The 22,856-nt window shown below is 35.4% G+C and overlaps 3 protein-coding genes across 4 annotated transcripts; 1 reads left to right on the plus strand and 2 right to left on the minus strand.

Annotated features, from left to right (window-relative positions):
- Positions 1-157: 157 nt before the first annotated feature.
- On the minus strand, positions 158-4,201 carry LOC125192821. Of its 2 annotated transcripts, XM_048090482.1 has the most exons (4): positions 3,696-3,927; positions 2,903-2,993; positions 555-1,488; positions 158-476 (listed from the first exon to the last, which is right to left on the minus strand). In XM_048090482.1, the coding sequence occupies exons 3-4, from the start codon at positions 1,431-1,433 to the stop codon at positions 384-386; spliced, it is 972 nt and encodes a 323-aa protein (XP_047946439.1). In that variant the 5' UTR covers positions 1,434-1,488; positions 2,903-2,993; positions 3,696-3,927; the 3' UTR covers positions 158-383. The 2 variants fall into 2 exon arrangements, with proteins under 2 accessions (XP_047946439.1, XP_047946438.1); XM_048090481.1 differs by lacking the exons at positions 2,903-2,993; positions 3,696-3,927 and adding an exon at positions 4,109-4,201.
- A 1,295-nt stretch (positions 4,202-5,496) lies between these two features.
- On the minus strand, positions 5,497-8,811 carry LOC125195391. Its single transcript, XM_048093543.1, has 5 exons — positions 8,472-8,811; positions 6,447-7,095; positions 6,115-6,355; positions 5,842-5,904; positions 5,497-5,740 (listed from the first exon to the last, which is right to left on the minus strand). Exons 1-5 carry the CDS (start codon positions 8,809-8,811, stop codon positions 5,654-5,656), a joined length of 1,380 nt encoding a protein of 459 aa, XP_047949500.1. The 3' UTR covers positions 5,497-5,653.
- Positions 8,812-15,966: 7,155 nt separating this feature from the next.
- On the plus strand, positions 15,967-19,606 carry LOC125197467 (protein CHUP1, chloroplastic-like). Its single transcript, XM_048096209.1, has 6 exons — positions 15,967-17,144; positions 17,514-17,645; positions 17,722-17,903; positions 17,980-18,091; positions 19,045-19,179; positions 19,256-19,606. The coding sequence occupies exons 1-6, from the start codon at positions 16,038-16,040 to the stop codon at positions 19,397-19,399; spliced, it is 1,812 nt and encodes a 603-aa protein (XP_047952166.1). The 5' UTR covers positions 15,967-16,037; the 3' UTR covers positions 19,400-19,606.
- Positions 19,607-22,856: the final 3,250 nt, after the last annotated feature.

A 22,856-nucleotide genomic window follows, 5' to 3' on the forward strand; every position in this document is an offset into this window, starting at 1 on the left:
CAGTTCATGAATTTCATTATCTTGCAAACCTCAGTTGATGTGGAGCAGAGGCTTCAGAGCTTATAATCTTACAAAACCTGAATAGATGTATGATACACCCACACCAATTATAATTATTTATATGATTTATAAGATTTAGAGTGTGTGCCTCAACATATATTAAAATCAAAACTTGATAAATTCAACTGCACCCTCATGGAGTCCACATCTATTTGTATCTAGAGCAATGAAGGAGAAAATAAAATCCTCCTTAATCCAGAGGAAGAGAAAATTACTAGTTCATAATTTTTAAACACTACCATTTGTGCTTCTTTGTTGAACTCAAATATGGCATACAAAGTCAGACAGATCACAGGACGAGGCGTAAATTTAGCATTATTGCATCACGGGACAGTATCTTCGAACTCAACTTGTGTAGCTGAAGCTGGCTGTTCACCAACTTGCACCCGAGTCTCTTTTGAGTTTTCCTGCAAAACCTAGTATACAAAGTAGATGGGCATGAAAACTCATTATCTGAGATGACGATGCATAGGTAATATTTTCTGCATTGGTACCTTCAAAAGCTCGGTCATCCTTCCAGCTCCATAATTGCACAAAGGCTCTGTACGTGGCATCTCAGTCGGAAAGGGCTCATTACCAACACCAGTGTCTAGTTCTGAAACGATAGCTGAGTTTTCTGGTGAAGATTTCAATGATTCCTCAAGTTTAGTATCTGAAGTCTGGGAAGAGCTCTTAGCATCAATATCTGATAGGGTGCCTTTATTGAACGAGCCATTATCGTGCTGCTGGCCACCTGGGGCAACTTGGCAGCTGGGATAAGGTTGCACGGGAACAATAACCTGGCCAACTGGTATGGATCGACCCGGTGGTAACATGGACAAAGGTTCAACCATGTGCACGTCAGCATCTCCATTGTTGCAATCTTGTGATCCATTTGGATAACTAATGGGTTGAGGTGCAACGGGAGCCACACTGATAGCTGGAGGAGCAGCAGGTGCTCTTACTGGTGCATATTTGCGTTTCGAAGGCACCACAGGAGTCTGACTCTGGTTTTCAAAACTGAAATGGACGTCGCTTCTTCTTATCATTTGAACATGTGGGGCAACATCGTTTTGTGCTGTAATTGGAGCACAATGTCCTGGCTTGAAAACAACACCTTTCAATTTGGTACTGGAGTTGCCAATTCTAACAGTAAGCAGATAGCCAGAGTCGAATGTTGCTTCAACGACACCAGTTACTGACTGGCCCACCATACTCTCTGTTTCCTTTGTTCTGTCGGCTCTCTGAGAAAGGTGGGCTATGCCACCTTCAGAACCGGGCGTATGCGCCGCTTCAGCTTGCTTTAAGCTTGGATATTTACGTGGGCGGCCACGTCTCCGCTTTGCTGGCTGGACGAACATGCCAGAGCTCTCCCCTTCATCAGTTAGATTCATATTATGACCTTACCGTGAAGTGTATTCTCACTTCCTAGTTATTTAGTCCTCTGCCCTGTAATAAAAAAAAAAAAAGCCAAATCTTTAATTCATATGCCATTGGCAAGATTGGAAGACAACTAAATAGATTAACAAATAAACTATATAGAGCTTCTTCCAGTTTTTACTTTTTTCTGTGTTGTGGCACACTTAGACCCTTAGAGGAACCATAACAGGATGATAAGTGTATTGTATATTTGTACTTGAGTACTTCACAATCATGGAATTGTTAATTTCTACATCAATATATTCATCTCCCAGCCGAATTTCAAAAACTAGTAGAGCTATATCCCATAGGACATCAGAAATTTATGCACCTAGGTAGCTTTAGATCAACATGAAAATATATTATTCTTGACTTCCAGATGCACTTTTACTACCTTATCTAGTTTAAGGAGAGAGTAACATTCACAAGAGAAATGTTAAAATCACAATTTGATAAGAATAGGTGTGTAGCATTTTTTTATTTTCTTTATGTTAGATGATAAAGCAGGCCTTATTTTCTAGTATGCATTCTAGATCGATATTAATAATGTTATAGAACAACCAAATATATCAGAAGGCCAAAAATAATATAATATCAAATCACTTATATAGAAATATGATAAGCTTTAACATTCAAAAAGATGTTAAGAGAAAATAAACTAAACTGGGAATGTCCAAAAAGGGAACAAATATAAAAATCACTTCAAAAAAAAAAGATCAGGATAAACTAAAGCCAATGTAGATGGTAACACAAACAATCACGAATTATATTCATTTGGGGATCACCTAAGAAACTCATAAGATTTATTAATTATAATAGCGGAGAAAGATGTACTCAACTGCAGAAGACACATGGGATGACCTAAGGATAGATTCTACAAGATGGGAAAAGACTATGTAGGAAGGAAGGTGGAAGTTTTGATATAAGGTTAATTTTTTGTGTAAGTGAGAGGACATCGAATTTTATACACTAAAAAATTGACAGCTATGACTGGGTTTTATGAACATTTATGCAACGAAAATCGCCATATTTTCTCCATATTATGAATAGAAAGTAGCAAACCAGCTACACTTTGTTCAGCACAAATGTGAACTTCAAGTTAATAATCAAGAAACATGCCCCTTCCAATTACTCAAGCAGCTCAGCATGTGAGAGAAAATATAATTCTATCTTTGTTCCGCTATTAGTGGCTTATACGAATTGGGCACGTAGATTAGAAAGTTGTGTTTTGTATGTAAAGTGGTAGGGTAAAGGTAAACATAAGTTGACTAACTTTTTTGTTAGGGCAGCCCAATAAGGTATACAAGTCACTTGTAGCGAGACACGGAGAGTACACAAAAAGTCAAGAGCTAAATAAATTTGACAAATTATTCAATTTGATGATAGTAATATAAATCAATATCAAACATTAGAAACAGTACAATAATAGGAGGCAGGTCCATACCCACTTTAGCAAATATACAGAACAAAATCCATCCTTAGGAAGTGCAGTAACATTGACCTCTATGTTTTTCCTTTTTCGTCTTCTCTATTTGCTGGAAAAGGTTGTCTGTCACATACTTTTTTTCATGACACATTTAGATTACTAAATTTCCAAAATATTCAAATAGTTTCACATAGTCCTCCAGAATATTCCACTTTTCTGACATACAGGCATGTAAACAAGATAAAAACGCCCCCATGGTAGATTTTCATAGTAATTGCACCTCTTACGTAGTTCTTAATTAATTAAAAATAACAGTAAGATAGGAACAACTTATGTTTGGACTATAGCAAAGCACAATTTCCAATTTCCACAGGAAGGAAGCTCCATGAAAGTGCAACTATAAATACTACAGTATTCGACAGAAGTAATGAACTCAATACACACAGCAATGATATGCAAAATAACTCACAATTAGCTCTAAAGGCAAGCATAGCATAAGGCAAAAAAAATTAACAGTTGTACCCTACAGCAACAACATCACCTACATGCATTTGATCAAAATTATAAATATATAAAATAATAATTAGGACAGTTTGCCTGATGTTGAAAAATACCTATCTCAATTTTTCTATAGCAAGATACAAAATTTGTATATGCCTAACCTAACCTTGTTTGCATAAAGATTCTTTTCTCTACTTAATTTCTATAAAAAATCAAGTCACGCATATTTTCAACTAACATTCAGTGTAAACATTGCTGGAAAAACAACAAATTTAAATTGGATCTGACAACATATCCCTGAGAATCTCACCAGATTAGCTATAAATTGCCATCATTTTTCACTCTTCTGCACTGAATGCAGCCACAAAGTATAAGAAACGAAAATTAATTTGGTGAGATTAATCTCTTATTACTTAATTTATAGATATAAGCACAGAATATGAACCGAATTTGCAGTTTCTTCTTCTGAGAAAAAATAATTTGTACAGTCGCAGAAAAAATTAATTTAAAAATTCTCCAAAAAAGCGCGCAACAAACAAATTCATTTTTTTAAAATAAAATTTAAACAAACAACAAAATCAAGACCATCAGCAGTTGCACCAAATTATATGAAACGATTCAACATGAATTCAATGCCGAGCTCCAAGATAAGCGTGTAAAGAGAATAAATAATTACGCTAAGATTAAAGAAAAATGAAGATTAAAATGGTGAGAAAACACTACCTTGAAGCCGTGGTGAGGATTTTCTAAGTCGAAATTATTGATTATTGAGAAATAATAACGAAGCTGAACTATACTTCAGAATTTATTAATTTTATTTAAACCCTGGATGAGCTTTTTGAGAAATTAATTGAATTCATTTTGACCTCGATTACCCCACGTTTACATTATGCAGTACAATGATCAAATGACACGTGTAAAATCGTGTCAATAAATGTTTTCATACTTTATTAAAAGAATAGTTATATTTTGGTTTTGGATATCAAAGTTTAAAACTTTATCAGACATTTTGATTGGATCTGACTTTGGAACCAAACAATCGATTTATTTTAATTTTACAATTAACCAAGATACTTATATATTTTTTATTTTTAATAAGATATATTTTATTTTTAATAAGATATTTATATGACATTATCGAACGTCAACTAATACATCATATTTTACGTAGCGAAATGATGCCGTATCATACTAAATTAAATAATTTCACTTGTTGAATTATGATTTATATTAAGAAAGAATGAGATGAAAAGGAGAAAATGAGAAACGAAATGGGAGGATAGGGAAAGAATGAGATGAAAAGGAGAAAATGAGAAACGAAACGAGAGGACAGGGAGGTAATCAAATGCAATTTTTAAATATTTTACAAACTTCAAACTATGTTCTGGACTGATAAAAAATGTTAACAGATGACAAAATAACAGTAGCAAAAAAAATGTCGACAAATGACAAAATGTGATAGTGTTGTTGGAGTTGCCGTGATTATGGGGCATTCTGAGGTAACTGTTAACTGCCAGAATATTGTGCACAGGTTGCGTGGCTTATTACAAGATTTTGAGTCGGTGGTAGTTCAACATGTAGAGAAGGCAATTTTGCTGCAGACTTCCTCTCCCATTATGCATATAGTGCTCGTAAAAGAGTTCATGTTCTTGATGGCCCTTTACCGGGTATGAATGTTTGACTACTACATGTTAGATTAGGTGTTTCTTATTTGCGATAGTTTCTTCAGTTTTCTAGGTTGTGCTCAGCTTTCTTTACCAAAAAAAATAATAGCAAAAAAAATGTCAACACAATGTCAACGGTTGATGTTGTGTTGACATTTTTTTGTTGCTGTTATTTGCTATTTGTTGACATTTTCTAACGGTCCAGATTATAGTTTAGAGTTTGTACAATATTTAGTTAATAACCTATAATATGATGTGATTTGGTCAATATTACTATTACACAAGTACCAAGGGATATCAAGGCAATATTTCATACTTCCTCCATCCCATAAAAATAAAAACTCTGTAAAAAGAAGACTAATTTTACGGAAGGAATATTATTTTACTAATTTTATAGTTGTTCTCATTTTAAGTTGTGTATTAGGAAATGTACTATCATTAAATGTATTGGGTACTATAAGAAAGAATTTAATCACTTTATGATTAATTGGTTTGAACTTATTTGATTACAAATAAATCCATGGAAAACCGAAGCACTATATATCTACACAAAATCATCTTGGCCTTACATAAGGTGAAAACAGGAATATGAATAACTAGTGAATCATTTTTTTGCAGCAGATTTTCTCGAGGCAGTTTTCTTCTTGGCAGCTGTTTTCTTCTTTGTATTTTTGAATCCCTTTCCGCTATCCTGTTCCACAATGGATGTAATCAGATTAGCAAAATGGCAAATGCATCTGCACACATCATCTATAAGCAAGTTGAAAAGCTGATTAGAAGAATGGAATATACCCTTTTATACTGTCTATAAGCAATTTGCCCAGTCAATTCCTGCCCATTTTTCGCCACATAAACCTAAACACATAGCAACGAGCAAAGATAAGCGAACTAAGGAGATTGTAGAAGATCCCGAAAGACTTCAGAATAACCAAGGCATGCTTATGTATAACTAACATATTAAATGGCCTAAGAGTTCATGAGTTACATTAGTAAACTTGAAAAGAACTGGATAAAAGTAGTTAGAAATGTGAACAATTCCTTATGACAAAATAAAGTTTCACTTACTTTTCTCCCATTTTGGCCAACGCGCCATGTACCACTGCATCCACTTCCACTAACAGATTGCTCATTTCTGCTCCCAGCATTTTTTCTAGCAGATGCTTTGGGGGTAACCCAACCCCCGGAATGTTCTGAAATGACATCAACCTGAGATTTCTTGGTGTTCTTCCTGCTTCTTTTGGGAGTTTTCTCAACAGTTTGCTTGTGGCTGGTTTGCCTAGAATTTTGTTCACCGCTAAACTGCCCCCTGAAGACAAATGGATTAATCGGATGAGAACTCATTCCAAGGAAGAAAATAGAAACAAGTGAAATGGTAGTTAATAATCATAGTTACATACATGTAATCAATTACTGATGCATTTTGTTGCTTAATGTCCTGGTTGTTGCCTACTTCCAAGGGGAAGAAATGGGGTAACCGTTCTCGAACTAATTTCTGAATTCTCGAATCATTGTGGAAAAAGTAGCAATGAGCCGGAGGGAGATTAGTCTTCTTATCTCTGTTCACCCCACTGCCAGCTTGCTGACAGTTAATTTTTGGCACACTCTTATCATTCAAACAAGAGAAATATTCTTTGCAGAATTCATCAAAAGCAGGCGTCGGAATAGAGGAGCTCTTCTCTGGCAATAAATCTTTCCATAAGTCTTCGGTTTGGTGCTTGCCAACTGATGTTTTAGCTCCTTTACAATAATCTGTTTGTTTCTCCTCCGGAGACAAAACCACAATTGGGGGCTCTCTGAGCATGTCTTCAGTTGTGGAAGGATCATCAGAATCAGAATCAATCAACTGGAACCTTCTTAGAGGACTTGCAGTCAGTTTAGGGAATATCATATTGCTGCCTCTTGATTGAACGTTGATGGAAGTAGAAGAACTTGGGAACTCTTTGCCTTTAGTAGAAATCCATTGGTTTCCAGGTTCAGAAGTGACAACTTTCTTCCTGTGCAGTGATAGTTTTGAACTGCTACATACAGAATAATTGGGAAGAGTACCTGCTATTTTAAGAAAAATCAATATCCACATATACATGGGACGGCAGATCAAATAAAAATATTCAAGAAACTCAGAAACAGGTGGTACGAGCACAAGCATCTACTTTTCTGAGAGAGAGAATGGTTTTTGAAGGTTCATGGTACAAATCAGTGATGACTGATGAAGATAATTTTTGTTATGATTTTTGCCAAATGTATCATTAACTGTGTTTTCAAGCAATTTTGACATAAGACAAACATTGTATCTTAGTGGTCAACAGGTCCAGGAAAGCTGATATATTCAGATAATATTGGCTGCCACTCCTATGCTTTATAACTATTTGCACAGCAATTCTCCACAAACTACCCAGGATTCTACGATTCACAATTTACGGAGGACTGGCAGGCAGGCATATAAGGCTGAGACGTGTGTCATGTTTCATCAGATTCAGAACACTGATAGTTTTTGACTCTATAGTCTATACTTCAAAACTGAGTCAAGATGGTGTCAAGCACAGAAAATGAACACCTGGTGAATCAAGTTCTACCCGCTAAAGAGTACTGATGACCTTCTACAATATAAAATATATACAAGCAAAATAGTTTCTTACCTTGCAAAATCTTAAACTGTTTGTTATTTATGATTTTGGGGCATGCCATTGAAAATCTCAAGATAGATTTCAGTATTTAACTAATCGTCCAAAAGAATCGATAGCATTTCCAATGTTACCAGTTGCACAAACATGGAAGTCTTCAGGTAAAGAAGGAATGTCAAGTACATAAATCAAATTTTTATGTTGTAAATATCAATTTTTTGCAAGTCTGACTCAACTTTTGAAAGCAACTACGGGTTACAACCTTGATCAGCACACATTGAAATAGCATTAGAGTACTAAGTACATATAGTACATCATGAAGACCAATTTTTTACATGATATAACCAACTTTATGCCATATTCTATTTCGGCATAATCAAATAAAATACAACCTTTCAACTGTGTGCTTTGTAAAGGTTATAAACTTAGCCAAATAGAAATTTTTTTACCTAATAGGTTCTACATCAATTATGAAACAACAAATCAATGCAAACAATGTACTCATAGAGAAGAAGCTATTGCAAAGGATTAATCAATATCTTTAAATTCAGCACAACACAATCAAATCACCTTCTTTGGTTTAAGCTACCGCATAGAGATTATAAAATTCATCATGCTAATGCAGCATTTTACCAATTTAAGTTCTATGAACTCATCTAAGCATCACCATATTGAAGCATATATAGAGTAATTTAAACAGTGGCCTAATTTGTGCTGAAAACGTAGTTCAGTATAAACTCAAACCCTAAAAACTCATCAGTATCACCGACAAAACGAAAAACAGCAATAAAAGAGGGGAACCTCCGATAGCTCTAGAACATTCTTCATCGGAAGAAAAGCCCTCAATGTCATCATCCACACACTGATCCTTGCACTCCACCTTTGGTTCCTCGGGCAGGGGCGGAGGCCGGGCCGTGGTTACACGACGGAGCCTTTTGAAGTCCCTCGGTGGCTCGGAAACCCTAATCGGGCATTGGAAATCGTCGTCGTCATCTTCTTCAATTGGGCGGATAATGGGGGCGGAGGAAGGCCGCTTAGCTGGTTGAGGTATGGGGTCGGGCGGAGGGGTGATTTGGGGCTGCGATAGGTCAAAATCGAGCCCTAGAGAGAAGGATGGAGGTTCGAAATCAAAATCCGCCATGGCAACAAAAAAGAGTGCTTCATTTCTCTTCTTTGTGGAGTGTTATAAAAAGGTGGGGAATTTTATTTTAATTTTGAAATGTTGGCGCCAACAAAATTTTAGAAATTAAGCTATTTTTAGATTTATTTTTCATAATGCTCCATAAATTAAATTGAAAAACGGAGTAATTTTTTAACTATTATATTAATTCAAACCCAAAATAATTATAAAAAAAATTAACTCATCAGTATTAACTTTTAATTAAAGTGTCGACGTGAAAATTTTAACGCATATCCATTTTATCCTATCCGAAATATAGTTTCTTGAGTTGGATTCAATGAAATAATTTTGGGCCCAACATTTTATTAAAATTTAATTGACCAAATCAATTATGTAATAATAGTTGGGTAGGCCTATCATCCTACTAGACTCATCAGCACAATTAACAAATCAAGCAAGCCAAACTCTTAAAAAGAAAATGAAGCAACCAACATTCTCTTTATTTGACCCAATATTTACAGTTTTAATTAAAAAAGGATAATTGCTTTAAATCAATTCTGGTCGATCCTAAATATTATTTTTTAAGTGGACTACAAAATTATAAATTTTCAACTTTTTGCAATTATTCTGTATTGATCAAAATTGAAACAAATATGACAACAATACCATATTATTTTTAATAAGAACATTACCATTGACAATCGTCGGTGGTGGGTGCCCGAAGGAATTCCTCGCCGAAAGCAGAACGAACGCCGTCGCAAAAACTCTTGAGGCATAAGATTCCAGTTGACTCACCGACATGCAAATACTCGTCGAAGAGGTCTGCCGTTTGCCCAAGTAGCAAGTTGTCGGATGGCACAAGTACACTTTTGCAACGGCGAGAGACTTTGCCGACCGATTGTGCCTGCACCTGATTGAAAGTATTCATCACGGGTGGACAATGTGTTGACAATACGCATAAACAATCGTTTTGACATGCGAAAACGACGCCGAAAGTAATCTTCTGGATACCACGGCTGGTCGGAAAAATAGTCGGCAACGAGCCTTTCGTGGGCTCCCTCTCGATCATGAGGGATGTAGCGACGTTTTTCTCTAGTTGGTTGAGGATGAGGGGCGGGGTATTGGCGGCGACATAGGCTTCATAGGTGGCACGATATTGTTCATAATATTCTTGTTCTTCGCGCTCCGCTTCCGCAATGAGATCGGTGAAATCCATTTTTGAATTTTTTAGAGAGGGTTTGGGTGAGAGAGTAAGATGTAGATGATTTAGTATGAAAAAGTATCAGCGAGAGATAATTTGATGTGAAAAGTGGATGATGAATATGTGTATTTATAGATGATTTTGGTATTAAAAAAAAATCACAAAAATCCAAAAAAAAACGTCCATAAACGGCTCTGTTTTTTGGAAATCCAAAAATATTTTTTTTTATTTTTTGGTATTATTTCGAATTATTTCTGATTTTTTTTAAAAAAAAGAAAAATCGATTTTGCCAACGGCTAAGCCGTTGGCCAATCAAATCGTGCCACGTAGGGCTGCTCAGCGGTACGGACGGACAGCTCGCTGCGGCGGACGAGCTCGTCCTTGCCGCTGGCACGGATGGACGGGCGCCAAAATTCCTACCGCTGCGGATGCTCTAAAATGATGTCACTTTTGAGTTGATTAATGTTGATTAAAATAACAGTACCTAGTGGCTCTTTCTTTTTGGTACGTATATTGGAAAAATAATAATAAATAGTTAAAGATTAGAGAAAGTAAAGTAATAAAGAGAATATTATAGATGAGAGTCTCTTTTACATTATTCTCTCTTACTTTAATTTCTCTCTATTTTATTTATAATCCTTTTTCCAAAACACGTGCGAAAAAGAAATGGGTCATCTTAACTGGGACCGAACGGGTAGTTTTCTATCACATTAGTTTAGATTTTGACCATACAAAAATTTTAAGAGTTAGTATAAATTAATTTTTTAAATTGCAAAAATTATAAATGTACAGTGCAATTTTAATACCCCTATGTTCACGAAAAATAGAGCTATAGATGGATGCCACATATTTTAATGAGAAATTGGTAAACTAAAAAGAATAAGAAAAAAATGAATAAAGTACAAGTTAAATAATAATAAAAAAAAAGTTAATAAGATATAAGAGATAAACTTTCTAATTTAAAATGAGATCAATTTTCGTTGACCTCTTAAAAAATGAGTCAATTTTTTTTAGACGGATGGAGTATCAAGATTAATTACGTGCGACATGCAAGTGTGCTCAAGAAATTAATTGCAGAAAACATAATTTCGGAGGACCACATTTATCCATAAGACCATAATTCATAAATTGGGAGAAACAGAATTTTCAAGGACCACATTTTCATTTATTCATCTCAGTTTCCTTAACTTCAGTCATACACTCATACTTGAATACTTCCTTTCACGTATCATCTTCTCTTCAGTCAACAATTACTTCATTTCATTATTATTATTATTATTATTATTATTATTATTATTATTATTATTATTATTATTATTATTATTATTATTATTATTATTATTATTATTATTATTATATAATATATGGACAAAATGAAAAACTGATGATAACTTGGACTAAAGAATAAATATACCACATAGCATAACTGATAGTAATAATTTAGGAATGAACTCATAGTTCTATACATAATTGAAAGAATGAAGAATGAAAAAGAAAATTAATTTGTTTTATCTCATAGTAGTAATTCAATAAATGTTTATATAGGACCACATTTTCTTCGATTGAAATAAAATACATTTAATAGGATTACGAATATGATATAAAATATAATGACAAAACCTATTAGAGCTATCCTTCACCGTAACTTTCAATAGAAAGCAATAGTTTTGTAAATAAAAAAAAAGGACCGAATGCTAAATAAATCACGATGTATAAGTCTTATTTGTCCATAATTTTTCAAAATTATATATTATGATAAATCTACAAGGTTTAGAATTTCACAATTATTTTATATACTGTTCCAGGTAAACCACACGGTATTATTATGTGCCAGTGTTATCATAGTGAATTTCATAAAAAAAAATGGCATATGTGATAATTGCAATTTTTTTAAAACTTAGTAATTTATTATTTCAGTTTTGAAAAGTATGACAAACAAGAATTTGATTATTCCTTTGTCATTTATTCAACAATTTGCCTAAAAATAATTGGTTTAAAAGTGATTTACATCTATATTTAAATGTGACCTTTGAATTAAAGTGAGTAGCCTCATAATTAAAATGATTTTCGTTACAAATAACAATATCAATGTGTTCCAAATAAAGAATTAGTAAAACTATTGTTTCTTTTAATAACCAGAAATACTACTAATATTTAAAGGAAAGCTTACTACTCCATGAATATTATTTAAAAGCTTATTGTGAGCATTATTTAATGTTTATTTTGAAATTAGACAACACGTGTGCATCTAAAATATCTAAACGAATAATTAGCTACCGACTATCATTTATTTCTGTTGTTTTGGGTATGTCCTATAAGATATGCAAATTCATGAATTAAGACATTGTCTTTAATCATGGGCCAAATTCTGCTTCACGTGGATTTGATTTGGCAGAATTTCTTAGTCGATTTATGACTACATATTTTTGCAAAATCTAATTTATGGTTACATCAATGCACCGCCATATCTCAATCTTCTGATTTTCTCTCTAAATCAAATTGGCCACAAATGAAAGTACTATAAATTAGTATAAAATAAATCTAACAATGATATGACATCATCTTAAAGAAAATCTGGGTATGAAATTCAACATGAACAAGGATTTATCATAATTTAAGTCATACAGATTATAGAAGTGGTTGTACCAAACCAAATATGTGAAGGGAAAAAAGATGAAAGTATAAATTAAATTAAATTTTACATAATTTAAGCCCATACATATTATAGTGAGGCCTACACGTCTTTCTATCATTTATCGATGAATATTAACATATTTTGATTTTTTAATATTTCAATTTAAAATTATCTTCCTCTAGTGATTTAATTTATAATTTTAAAATTATTAATTATAATTAATTCAATCAAAATTTATATTATTAATTTTCAATTGAATTTACATTTTTAGTTAAAAGTTTATGATTAGGATTTATTATTCTAAAATCAAAGAATACGAGCCTCTGTAGTTTGATAATTTTACTATTTATTATAAATTTTAAATTTGTCCTTTATTAAACAATACTATCAGATATTTATGTTTACATTAATTAATTATATGGGCCTCCACTTCTTGGGCAGCCAATATTTATTCTGTTTTAGATTTGATTTCAGTTTTAATTAGATGGGCCTTTATTTATTAGATGGTGGGCCACGACTGATGGAGATGGACCACCCCACCTTGGATTTAAATGGAGTTTTGTTTAATTAAATTAATCTTCCATGATTAACAAATTAATCTTCTCTTTCTCATGCTTTGGATTGGAGAAATCACGGGTTATCTACATGTAATTAAAGGTCCATGTCAACCATGTGATGCGAGCATGAAAATAGAAAGAAATATTATTATGTAATACTAATATTTAAGACTTCAACTAAAATAGAGTAGTAATTAACAGTATTACCATACCATTTTGAACTCTTAATTCAATAAGACATAATATAATATAAGATGCCTCAAAAATTGTGAGCATACTAGGCACATAGGGAAGACCGGGAGAGTATAGTATTTTTGGGTGACCAAAAAAGTCTCCTAGAAAAAATGACTTCGAACAAAAAGAAAAGTGGGGAAAAAAAAATCCATTTTTAAAAAAATTAGTATTTAAATTTAGTACTAATTCAAGATTCATCAAAAGGCACGTTGAGTTTGCTTCTCGAAACAAATTGTTATTTTCCTAGAATATAATGTGGTTATAAACGAGGTTATGAATTTTTGCGTGACAATTTTTTTTGGCTTTGAGAAAGTAAAGCATGACCAAAATATACTTTTGGGAAAGTCACGAAAATGAGAATGTATCACGAGAAAAATACTCTTTTTATATACTATCAATAGTCTTCATAATAGATATTCCTAATTCTAATAATACAAAATCGGTTGAAGTTGGAAACGTGATTCACTTTATTATAGAGAAAAACTTAACAAATAAATTAGAAGATAACTAATTTTTGCGAACTAACTCATGATTATAAAAAACAAGACTAATTAATGAGTTGTTAAGTATACGGTATACCTCTTGAGTTGTTACTGGTTTTCGTTGAAATAAGTAACCTGTCATTAATGACTATTAATTGTATAATGTACTATGAAAATGATACAATCAACAACTAAGATTGATTGAAATGAACCTTAATTAGTCATATATGAATGTGACCAAATATAATTTTTATTCCATATTAGTCTTAGACCCTTTAGATGTATTGCCTGGCATAAATATTATTTAACTTTTAACAATAGAATTAAGATGTCCTTATAATGACTGATAACCGAACGTAGCAAATAATAGAAGAAGAGTTTCCTATGAAAAGGGCAATATAAATAAGGGGTTCAGACATCAATTTCACCACTTATTCATTGACTCTTAATTTTTATATTTCTACATTAGTTTTTATAAAAAATACTACATGTTCATAAGAAGTGGATCATATGTTTTTCATTACATACTACTTTATAGTATAAATGATTGAAGAAAGATCTTTCCACTGTAAAGTAAAATAAATTTTGAAGATAAATTTTTTAGTCGAGATCTATAAGCCAGATTGATTTCTAATCAATAAAATAATGATTGTTTACATCATAAAATATACTTGTACAAGTGACAAGGAAGACAATAAAAATGTGAAAATGAAGAATAAAGGGTGGTTAATAGTCATATTCATTTTTGCTAAGGGCCCTTTGAAAATGCTATATCAGCCATGAAAATTGCAGAAACTCTATCCCCCACCTATCACTAGGTAATCTTAACTCATAATAATAAATAAGTAAATAAAATTAAGAAGTACTATAAGGAGTAATATTTGTAATTTTCCATTGATACAAGTGTATGTATAATATATACTGTATTATAGTATACCTCTGTATGATTTTCTAGTCTCCACGCCAACAATGCGGATCTTTTAATGTTAAAACGAGATGGGAATCAAATACTCACTCATCCCATAATAAATTGACCATTTTTGCTATATTAATTCGTTTCTAAAAATAGACCACTTATATTTTAGGAATTTTTTTTCTTTAATAAGATTGTCTACATTTTATATTAATAATATTTTAATTATTTTTTCTTGTCTCTCTATTTCTCTCTTATCTTACCAAATCCATATTAAAACTCCTAACATTAAAAAATACTCCTAGTCTACTTATATAGGACGGATAAAATAATATTTTTACTAATTCTGGCATGACTTCCATGTGTAAATCCATAGTCCTCGAGTTTAATTTCATAAATGTTACTTCCTCTATCACAGAATACGAGTTTTACTTGGTTTGTACACGAGTTTTAAGAAAGAAAAATAAAAATGAGTTAAATAAGTTAGTGAAATATAGATCTCCTTTATGTAAGTAGTACTAATAAAATATGAGTGAAATAAGTTGGTGAAAGAATGAGTATATACGAAGGACCATTTTAAGTCAACTCCATTTGGATTGCCAAATTAAATAAGTGCATGCTAATTAGGTTGGAATTTGATGGAATAAAATTTTTCTACCATAATCATAAATTCGTTACACAATTTCGATCTCACCCAGATTAGGATGCATAAAATATTTTAAATATTTTGATTTTAAATTCAAATCTGAAACCCCATAAAATTGACCAATTAACAACACAAATTTATTACTCCTACTAATTGACAATCATTCCTGTATAATAATATTTCAATCATATCAGTATTTTTTGGCACTGAAATCATACCCCTACTATATATAGAATACTCCATAATAAAGGATGAGAAATAGTCATATTTCCATGAGCCTGGCAATTATTAGTTGATGATAATTTTTCTCCAAACTTGGAATCTTAATTTAGTTATAGTAATTAGTAACTGAGCTTGATTTCCAAAATTACTAAAAACAAAAGCATTAATTAAAAATTAACTGGAAACAGTATGGTAGCAGCAGAGTCAGACCACCCCTCGCAAATTTAAATTATTTAATCTCTTTAAAACCTCATTCTCTAATTGATTTAAGAAATTTTCTTTATACTGCTTTCGTTTTCATTCTCTCTTCAATTTCTAAGAGAAATTGAATCGTCCTTCTCAGAATTTAAGGCAACAATGGTTGCTGGGAAAGTAAAATCCGTAATGGGGCTGCAGAAACCAGCAGCTCCTCCAGCTAAGCAAAGGCCCGACGCCGCCGCCGCCAAACCGCCGTGGTCAACCACCGCCAAGCCGCCGCAGAAGGGCTCCGCCGCCCCTTTCTCGCGCTACTTCCCGCGCGCATCGGCTCAGGTCCAGCCCCGCCCTCCCGACGCCGCCGAGCTCCTCCGCCTCGTCGAGGAATTGCGAGAGAGCGAGTCGCGGTTGAAGACCCAAATTAGAGAGTCTGTGTCCATCGTTCCCGTGTTGGAGAGCGTTATTTCAAACAAGAATTCCGAAATTGGACGCTCCAGAAGGAAGATCGATTGCCTGGAATCCGAAAACGAGAAGCTCAGGAGTGAGAATGAGTTTCTGCATATGGAGCTGGCGAAGCAGAATCGGCTGTACGAGGAGAAAATCAGACACATGCAGGCCGAGCTAGCTGACATCAAGATTGCCGTTTCCGAGAGAGAGAGTGAGTACGAGGATGCGTCGTCTCCATCGGCGGCGACGGCGAAGGTCAGCGATCGTAAATTTAATATACCCACCAAGTGTTTGAGAAAATGCCCGACTCAAATTAGTACCAAAAACGAAGCTGAAGCGAGGAAAGATGAAGTCTTTACTGCTTCAACGGGCATTTCCGATGAAATTCCAGAAACTTCCGATGGGTTTCCGGGGATAAGATCCCGTGGCCCGCGCGTGCCTAAACCGCCTCCAAGGCCATTTCATTCATCTTCTCCCAGATGTTTACAATCCGTGTCGTTGCCTTCTTACGGTTCCTTAACCGATTCAGCGCAGCGCGCGTTATCGGAGATTCCAGCTCCTCCACCTCCACCACCACTGCCTCCGTCACGGCCAGAGAAATCCTTATCCGCAGCCCCACCACCTCCTCCTCCGCCTCCCCCAAAATTGGGGTCGAAGCCGGCGCCGGCGAAGGTCAGGAGGGTTCCGGAGGTGGCTGAGTTTTACCACTCTCTAATGCGGAGGGACTCAATTTGTCGGAAGGATTCCACCGGCGGCGGCGCGGGTGCTACGGCGAAGGACATGATTGGTGAAATCGAGAACCGTTCCGCACATTTACTCGCCGTAAGTTCTCTGTAGTGTTGACTATTTTGGTGGTGTTTTACTGTTTACTGTTTAGTTTTTTTACCGCCATCGCCACTCTGTCACTGAGATTGACCGGTCTCACTTTCATGGGGCGCTTTTTCTTGGAACTTTGCGAGCTGCTTTACAGGATAAGACAGTGTTTATATTCCAGATCAAAATTGGTAAAACTGAACCAAACACGTGGGCAAAAATGGCAATTTATCCCCTCTATTGATTGCGATCAATTCCCATTGCACTTTTTTGGTTGGTTTTACAACAAAAATGGAAAAGCATGTAAATGTGTGTGTAATCGTAGCCACTTCCATATGCTTGTCTTTATCTAATTTGTTACTGCCAACTTAATCACAGATTAAGACTGATATAGAGACTCAAGGGGATTTCATAAGGTTCTTGATTAAAGAAGTTGAGGCTGCTGCATTCACTGACATTGAAGATGTTGTGTCTTTTGTCAAATGGCTTGATGATGAGTTGTCTTACCTGGTATGATATCCCTTAATTTCTTATAAAGGTTGCTACTTTGTGGTTGGTAATGATTTTCTAATCGGTTTTTGCAAAGGTGGATGAGCGGGCAGTGTTGAAACACTTTGATTGGCCTGAAAAGAGAGCAGATGCATTGAGAGAAGCTGCATTCGGTTACTCTGATCTGAAGAAGCTGGAGTCAGAAGTCTCCTCCTTTCGCGATGATCCTAGGCAACCTTGCGCTCACGCTCTCAAGAAAATACACTCTTTGTTTGAGAAGTGTGAACTCTACCTAAATTAATTACCTGAATTTTCCATTAGCAATAAATTAATGTGCTGCATTATTTTGTTGCAGATTGGAACATGCTGTGTATAAATTGTCGAGATTGAGAGAGTCAGTGAAGGAGAGATACAAAGGCTTCCAAATTCCTGTTAACTGGATGCTCGATACCGGTTATGTTAGTCTGGTAAAATCTCATCACAAGTTTTGATCTTTTTTGACATTGATGAGTATAGTTTAAAGGCTTTTATGGTGGAGAAGATCTTCTCTAAATCCACAACTTTCTCATTTTCATAAACAACTGTATTAATATACTGAGTTTGTCGAGGTCAACTCCAAGAATTATAAAAACATCCAGACAAATTAGATTTTTCTATTAAAATTATGCATAGATTGAATTATAGCCTACTTACATATATGGAAAATAATTGACATAACCTTCGTTAGCTTATCCGTATATCCCTTCAAATGGATTAATTTGCTGGCACGGTCCAAGTTCATCCATTTAGGTGGAGCCTAGGTACTGGTCTGTGTCAATTAAGGATTAGCATTAACTCTCTTTAACTGCGGACATATTGCATGCACTTCACATGTCTCTGATTGTGAGATTTAGCATATGTTAATTGCAAAGTTTTCTGAAACTTCAGCATTCGTCCTACAAGTAGAATCTACTAGTAAACCTCAGAAACCAAATGAGCAATGATCAAATGAAAGAGATTCATATCAGTAGTTAAATGATCAATTTATTATTTGGCAATTTGGTCTAGGAAGTTCATTCCGTGGTCCCTCGAGGTCATTTATACAACTGGAAACTTATGGGGAAGCATGCCATACAAAAATTGAAGTTTTGGTAGGTGGCAAAGGATGCCACATTTTGTTATATGTCCAACTACTGCACGAGAGTCGCTGAGCATGTGCAAGTCTTTTATATATCTAAGATGCCTCAATTTTGTCTCTTTTGATTTGGGATTATTTTATATTCTTTAAGTTGACCTTAACCTAATCCCTGAAATATATGTTAACTTTGTGCACTTTCTTGCCTGTTTCTAATTTATCATTGTTTTGTTTAATGAAACTTTAATGGAGAAGCTCTTGCTACAGTATTATTTTTTACCTCATTGTGCTGACAATTGTACGCAGATCAAGCTGGCGTCTGTGAAACTAGCAGTCAAGTATATGAAGAGAGTGTCGGGGGAGCTTGAAATGGTTGGTGGCAGCCCTGAAGAAGAAGAGCTCATAGTTCAAGGTGTCAAGTTTGCTTTCCGAGTTCATCAGGTGAGCGATTCTGCTTCTTTCGAACATCGTCATGTGTTGCAAAGGGGTCAGTTCTGATTCTGATTTTGTTTCTTAGTTTGCGGGTGGTTTTGATGTGGAAACGATGAAGGCATTTGAGGAGCTGAGGGATAAAGCTCGTCTGTGTAACGTGCAGTGCCAAACGCAGCAGCAGCAGCACAAGTATGTTTCGAGGTCTTGTGCGTCTGCTGTTTATCTGTAGGGAGTAGCAAAGTCTGCTGCAGAAGATGATAGCTGCTATTTTTTGCTGTAAAATAGGGTTTGAAGATAGGGAAAGAATGTGAATATGATTGGCAGCTTCTACTGCATTGGTTTTGATGTCTAAGCGTCAACGATTCAAAATATAACAACGATTTGAATGGAATTTAGGTTGAAGATGAAATCAATGAGATTGCTTGTTAAGTTTTCATATATATAGTAGAACTTTTTTTTTTTCGGTAGAAATTTAACGCTTTAGTGTTTGTTCGTTGATAAACGCTAGAACTATTTAACCAATATTGTTCAAAAGGCAATTGAGATCACCTATGCGTGCACTCATGTACAAGGACCGAAAAGGAAAGATTTATATTGTCATTTACACTACTAATTAATGCGTCTTTTGATATACTAAGAAAAAATTAGTTAATAGTATCTTTCTTTTGATGAAAGGTAATGTTATTAATACTTTCAATTAATGTGTCTTTTGCTATTACAAGTAGTACTCTCAAACTACAAAATTGAACAATTTAATCCAATTGTAAATGGGTAAATCTGAATATAAATCTTCTCTCCAAGAACTGTTGAAGTCCTTATACATAAAACAATTTTGTGATTCTTGAAAATTTACGCTAGATAATTTTCGTCAAATGATTAGAATATCATGACAAACAATGCTAATGAAATTACAAAATTATTAATGTACTTTGACCAAATCATTTGGTATATTGAAATAATATTATGTTAAAGATCTTGAATTGTGTATCAGCCATGACTAGGAAGAATAGAGGAGAAATTGAGTATTTATTGTATATAGCTTGATAACTTTTATTCACATTTTGTCATTTTTTATAGGTGTTACACGGCTACATACAAGGAATGATATCAATGGTATCAATCTACCTTTAATGCTATCAATTACTTCCCCTAATTGTATCAAACTTATTTTTGGAGTATCAATGTGATTGGCATCCCATAATCTTTCCTTATTTAACACTCCCCCTCAAGTTGAGTGGTGGGATCCCCAAAACTCAACTTGCTTAGTACACTCGTGAAGCTCTTCGAGTTTACCGCTTTGGTGAGAATATCTGTCAATTGATCCTCAGACCGAACGAAGGGTAGTTCCACAGCACCGCTCTCGATATTTTCTTTGATGAAGTGCCTATCAACTTCAACATGTTTGGTTCTATCGTGTTGTACTGGATTCTCAGATATGCTGATCGCTGCTTTATTGTCACAAAAAAGTTGGCTCATATTTGGGGCAAGTCCAATTTCTCTCATCAATCTTCGTAGCCACAAGATCTCCATTAGCCCACTTTTGATTCCTCTGAATTCTGCTTCAGCACTGGATAATGCGACCACCTTTTGTTTCTTGCTCCTCCAGGTGACTAGATTACTTTCGACAAAGGTAAAATAGCCTGCTGTCGATTTCCTGTGGCACCGGTGGAGGGTTGTTCTTGACTTTTCTCTCTTGCCACCATTCGGGGTAGCCGTGTAGTTCAAAGCATGTCTCTCGCGTGTGCTTTTTCTTTCCAAAGTGGCTGCACACCAGCTTCGACTTGTCTTCCTCCGGTAGTCGGCTCCAGTTTCCACCATTTCCGCCGCTGCCTCGTTGGATAGGATTGCGGTGTGCTACTTGATTTTGCCACGGTTGGGTCACTGCCGATCCAACCCTGATTCCTTGTGTGACGGAGTCTCTTGTTTGTAAGACGGCTGATCTGGCGTCTTTTCGCCGAAGGATGGCATATGCGGCCTCCACCGAGGGAAGCGGTTCCTGTCTTAGTATCTCCTTTTTTATGCTCTCGTATTTTCCGTTTAGGGCTACGAGTAACTGGAACAATCTCTGTTGTTGTTTCTAGGTGTTGTATATTTCAATATCCTCGACACACTTCATTCGATTTGCTTGTCTCCGATCTATAGAGATCCATAGATCGTTCAAAGTCGTCCATATGTCCTCCAAGGTTTCATTTTTCTGTTTTAATGTTATTGCTCTTGCATACAAGTCGTATACCCGAATCTTGTCGCCTTCGCTTGCGTAGGTGACCTCCAGACTGGTCCATATATCTTTGGTTGTTGGATATTGGGTCAGACGGCTGACTAGTTTCTGCTCCACATTCTAGATTAACCACGTAAATACGCAGTGGTCGGCTTGCTGCCATCTCTCGAAAGCTTGGTCGGTCCTTGCCGGAGGGGTTGGGACTCCCGTGATGTGAGATATCAATCCCCTCCCGCTGATTGCCGCTTTCATGAGAACAACCCAAGTGGTGTAATTCACACCATTTAATTTTTCTCCAATAATTAATGGTGATGAGTCGATCCTGTAAGATTCAGACTTTTGGTTTGGTGGAGAGTCTGTGGGGAACATTGCTTTCGTGCTATGCGCAATACTTGTGCGCATAAATTCGGCTAACATTCGAGCAAATTGCTCTGGTTTCGTTGATTTTTCATCGTTTTATGACATGGTTTTCTGATTTTGACAGGATCTGCCGGGTTTTGGTTAATAAGTTTGAGATTGGTCCGAGACAGTGATGAGACTACTCTGAGTCTCACCCTGCTCTGATACCATCTTGAATTGTGTATCAGCCATGGCTAGGAAGAATAGAAGAGAAAATGAGTGTTTATTGTATATAGCTAGATAACTTCTATTCACATTCTGTCACCTTTTATAGGTGTTAAACGGCTACATACAAGGAATGATATCAATGGTATCATTCTACCTTTAATGCTACCAATTACTTCCCCTAATTGTATCAACTTATTTTTGGAGTATCAATGTAATTGGCATCCCATAATCTTTCCTTGTTTAACACTCCCCCTCAAGTTGAGTGGTGGGATCCCCAAAACTCAACTTGCTTAGTACACTCGTGAAGCTCTTCGAGTTTACCGCTTTGGTGAGAATATGTGTCAATTGATCCTCAGACCGAACGAAGGGTAGTTCCACAGCACCGCTCTCGATATTTTCTTTGATGAAGTGCCTATCAACTTCAACATGTTTGGTTCTATCGTGTTGTACTGGATTCTCAGATATGCTGATCGCTGCTTTATTGTCACAAAAAAGTTGGATCATATTTGGGGCAAGTCCAATTTCTCTCATCAATCTTCGTAGCCACAAGATCTCCATTAGCCCACTTTTGATTCCTTTGAATTCTGCTTCAGCACTGGATAATGCGACCACCTTTTGTTTTTTACTCCTCCAGGTGACTAGATTACCTTCGACAAAGGTAAAATAGCCTGCTGTCGATTTCCTATGGCACCGGTGGAGGGTTGTTCTTGACTTTTCTCTCTTGCCACCATTCGGGGTAGCCGTGTAGTTCAAAGCATGTCTCTCGCGTGTGCTTTTTCTTTCCACAGTGGCTGCACACCAGTTTCGACTTGTCTTCATCCGGTAGTCGGCTCCAGTTTCCACCATTTCCACCGCTGCCTCGTTGGATAGGATTGCGGTGTGCTGCTTGATTTTGCCACGG

Source organism: Salvia hispanica, chromosome 6 (genome assembly GCF_023119035.1).
Source record: "Salvia hispanica cultivar TCC Black 2014 chromosome 6, UniMelb_Shisp_WGS_1.0, whole genome shotgun sequence".
NCBI classification, from domain to species: domain Eukaryota; kingdom Viridiplantae; phylum Streptophyta; class Magnoliopsida; order Lamiales; family Lamiaceae; genus Salvia; species Salvia hispanica.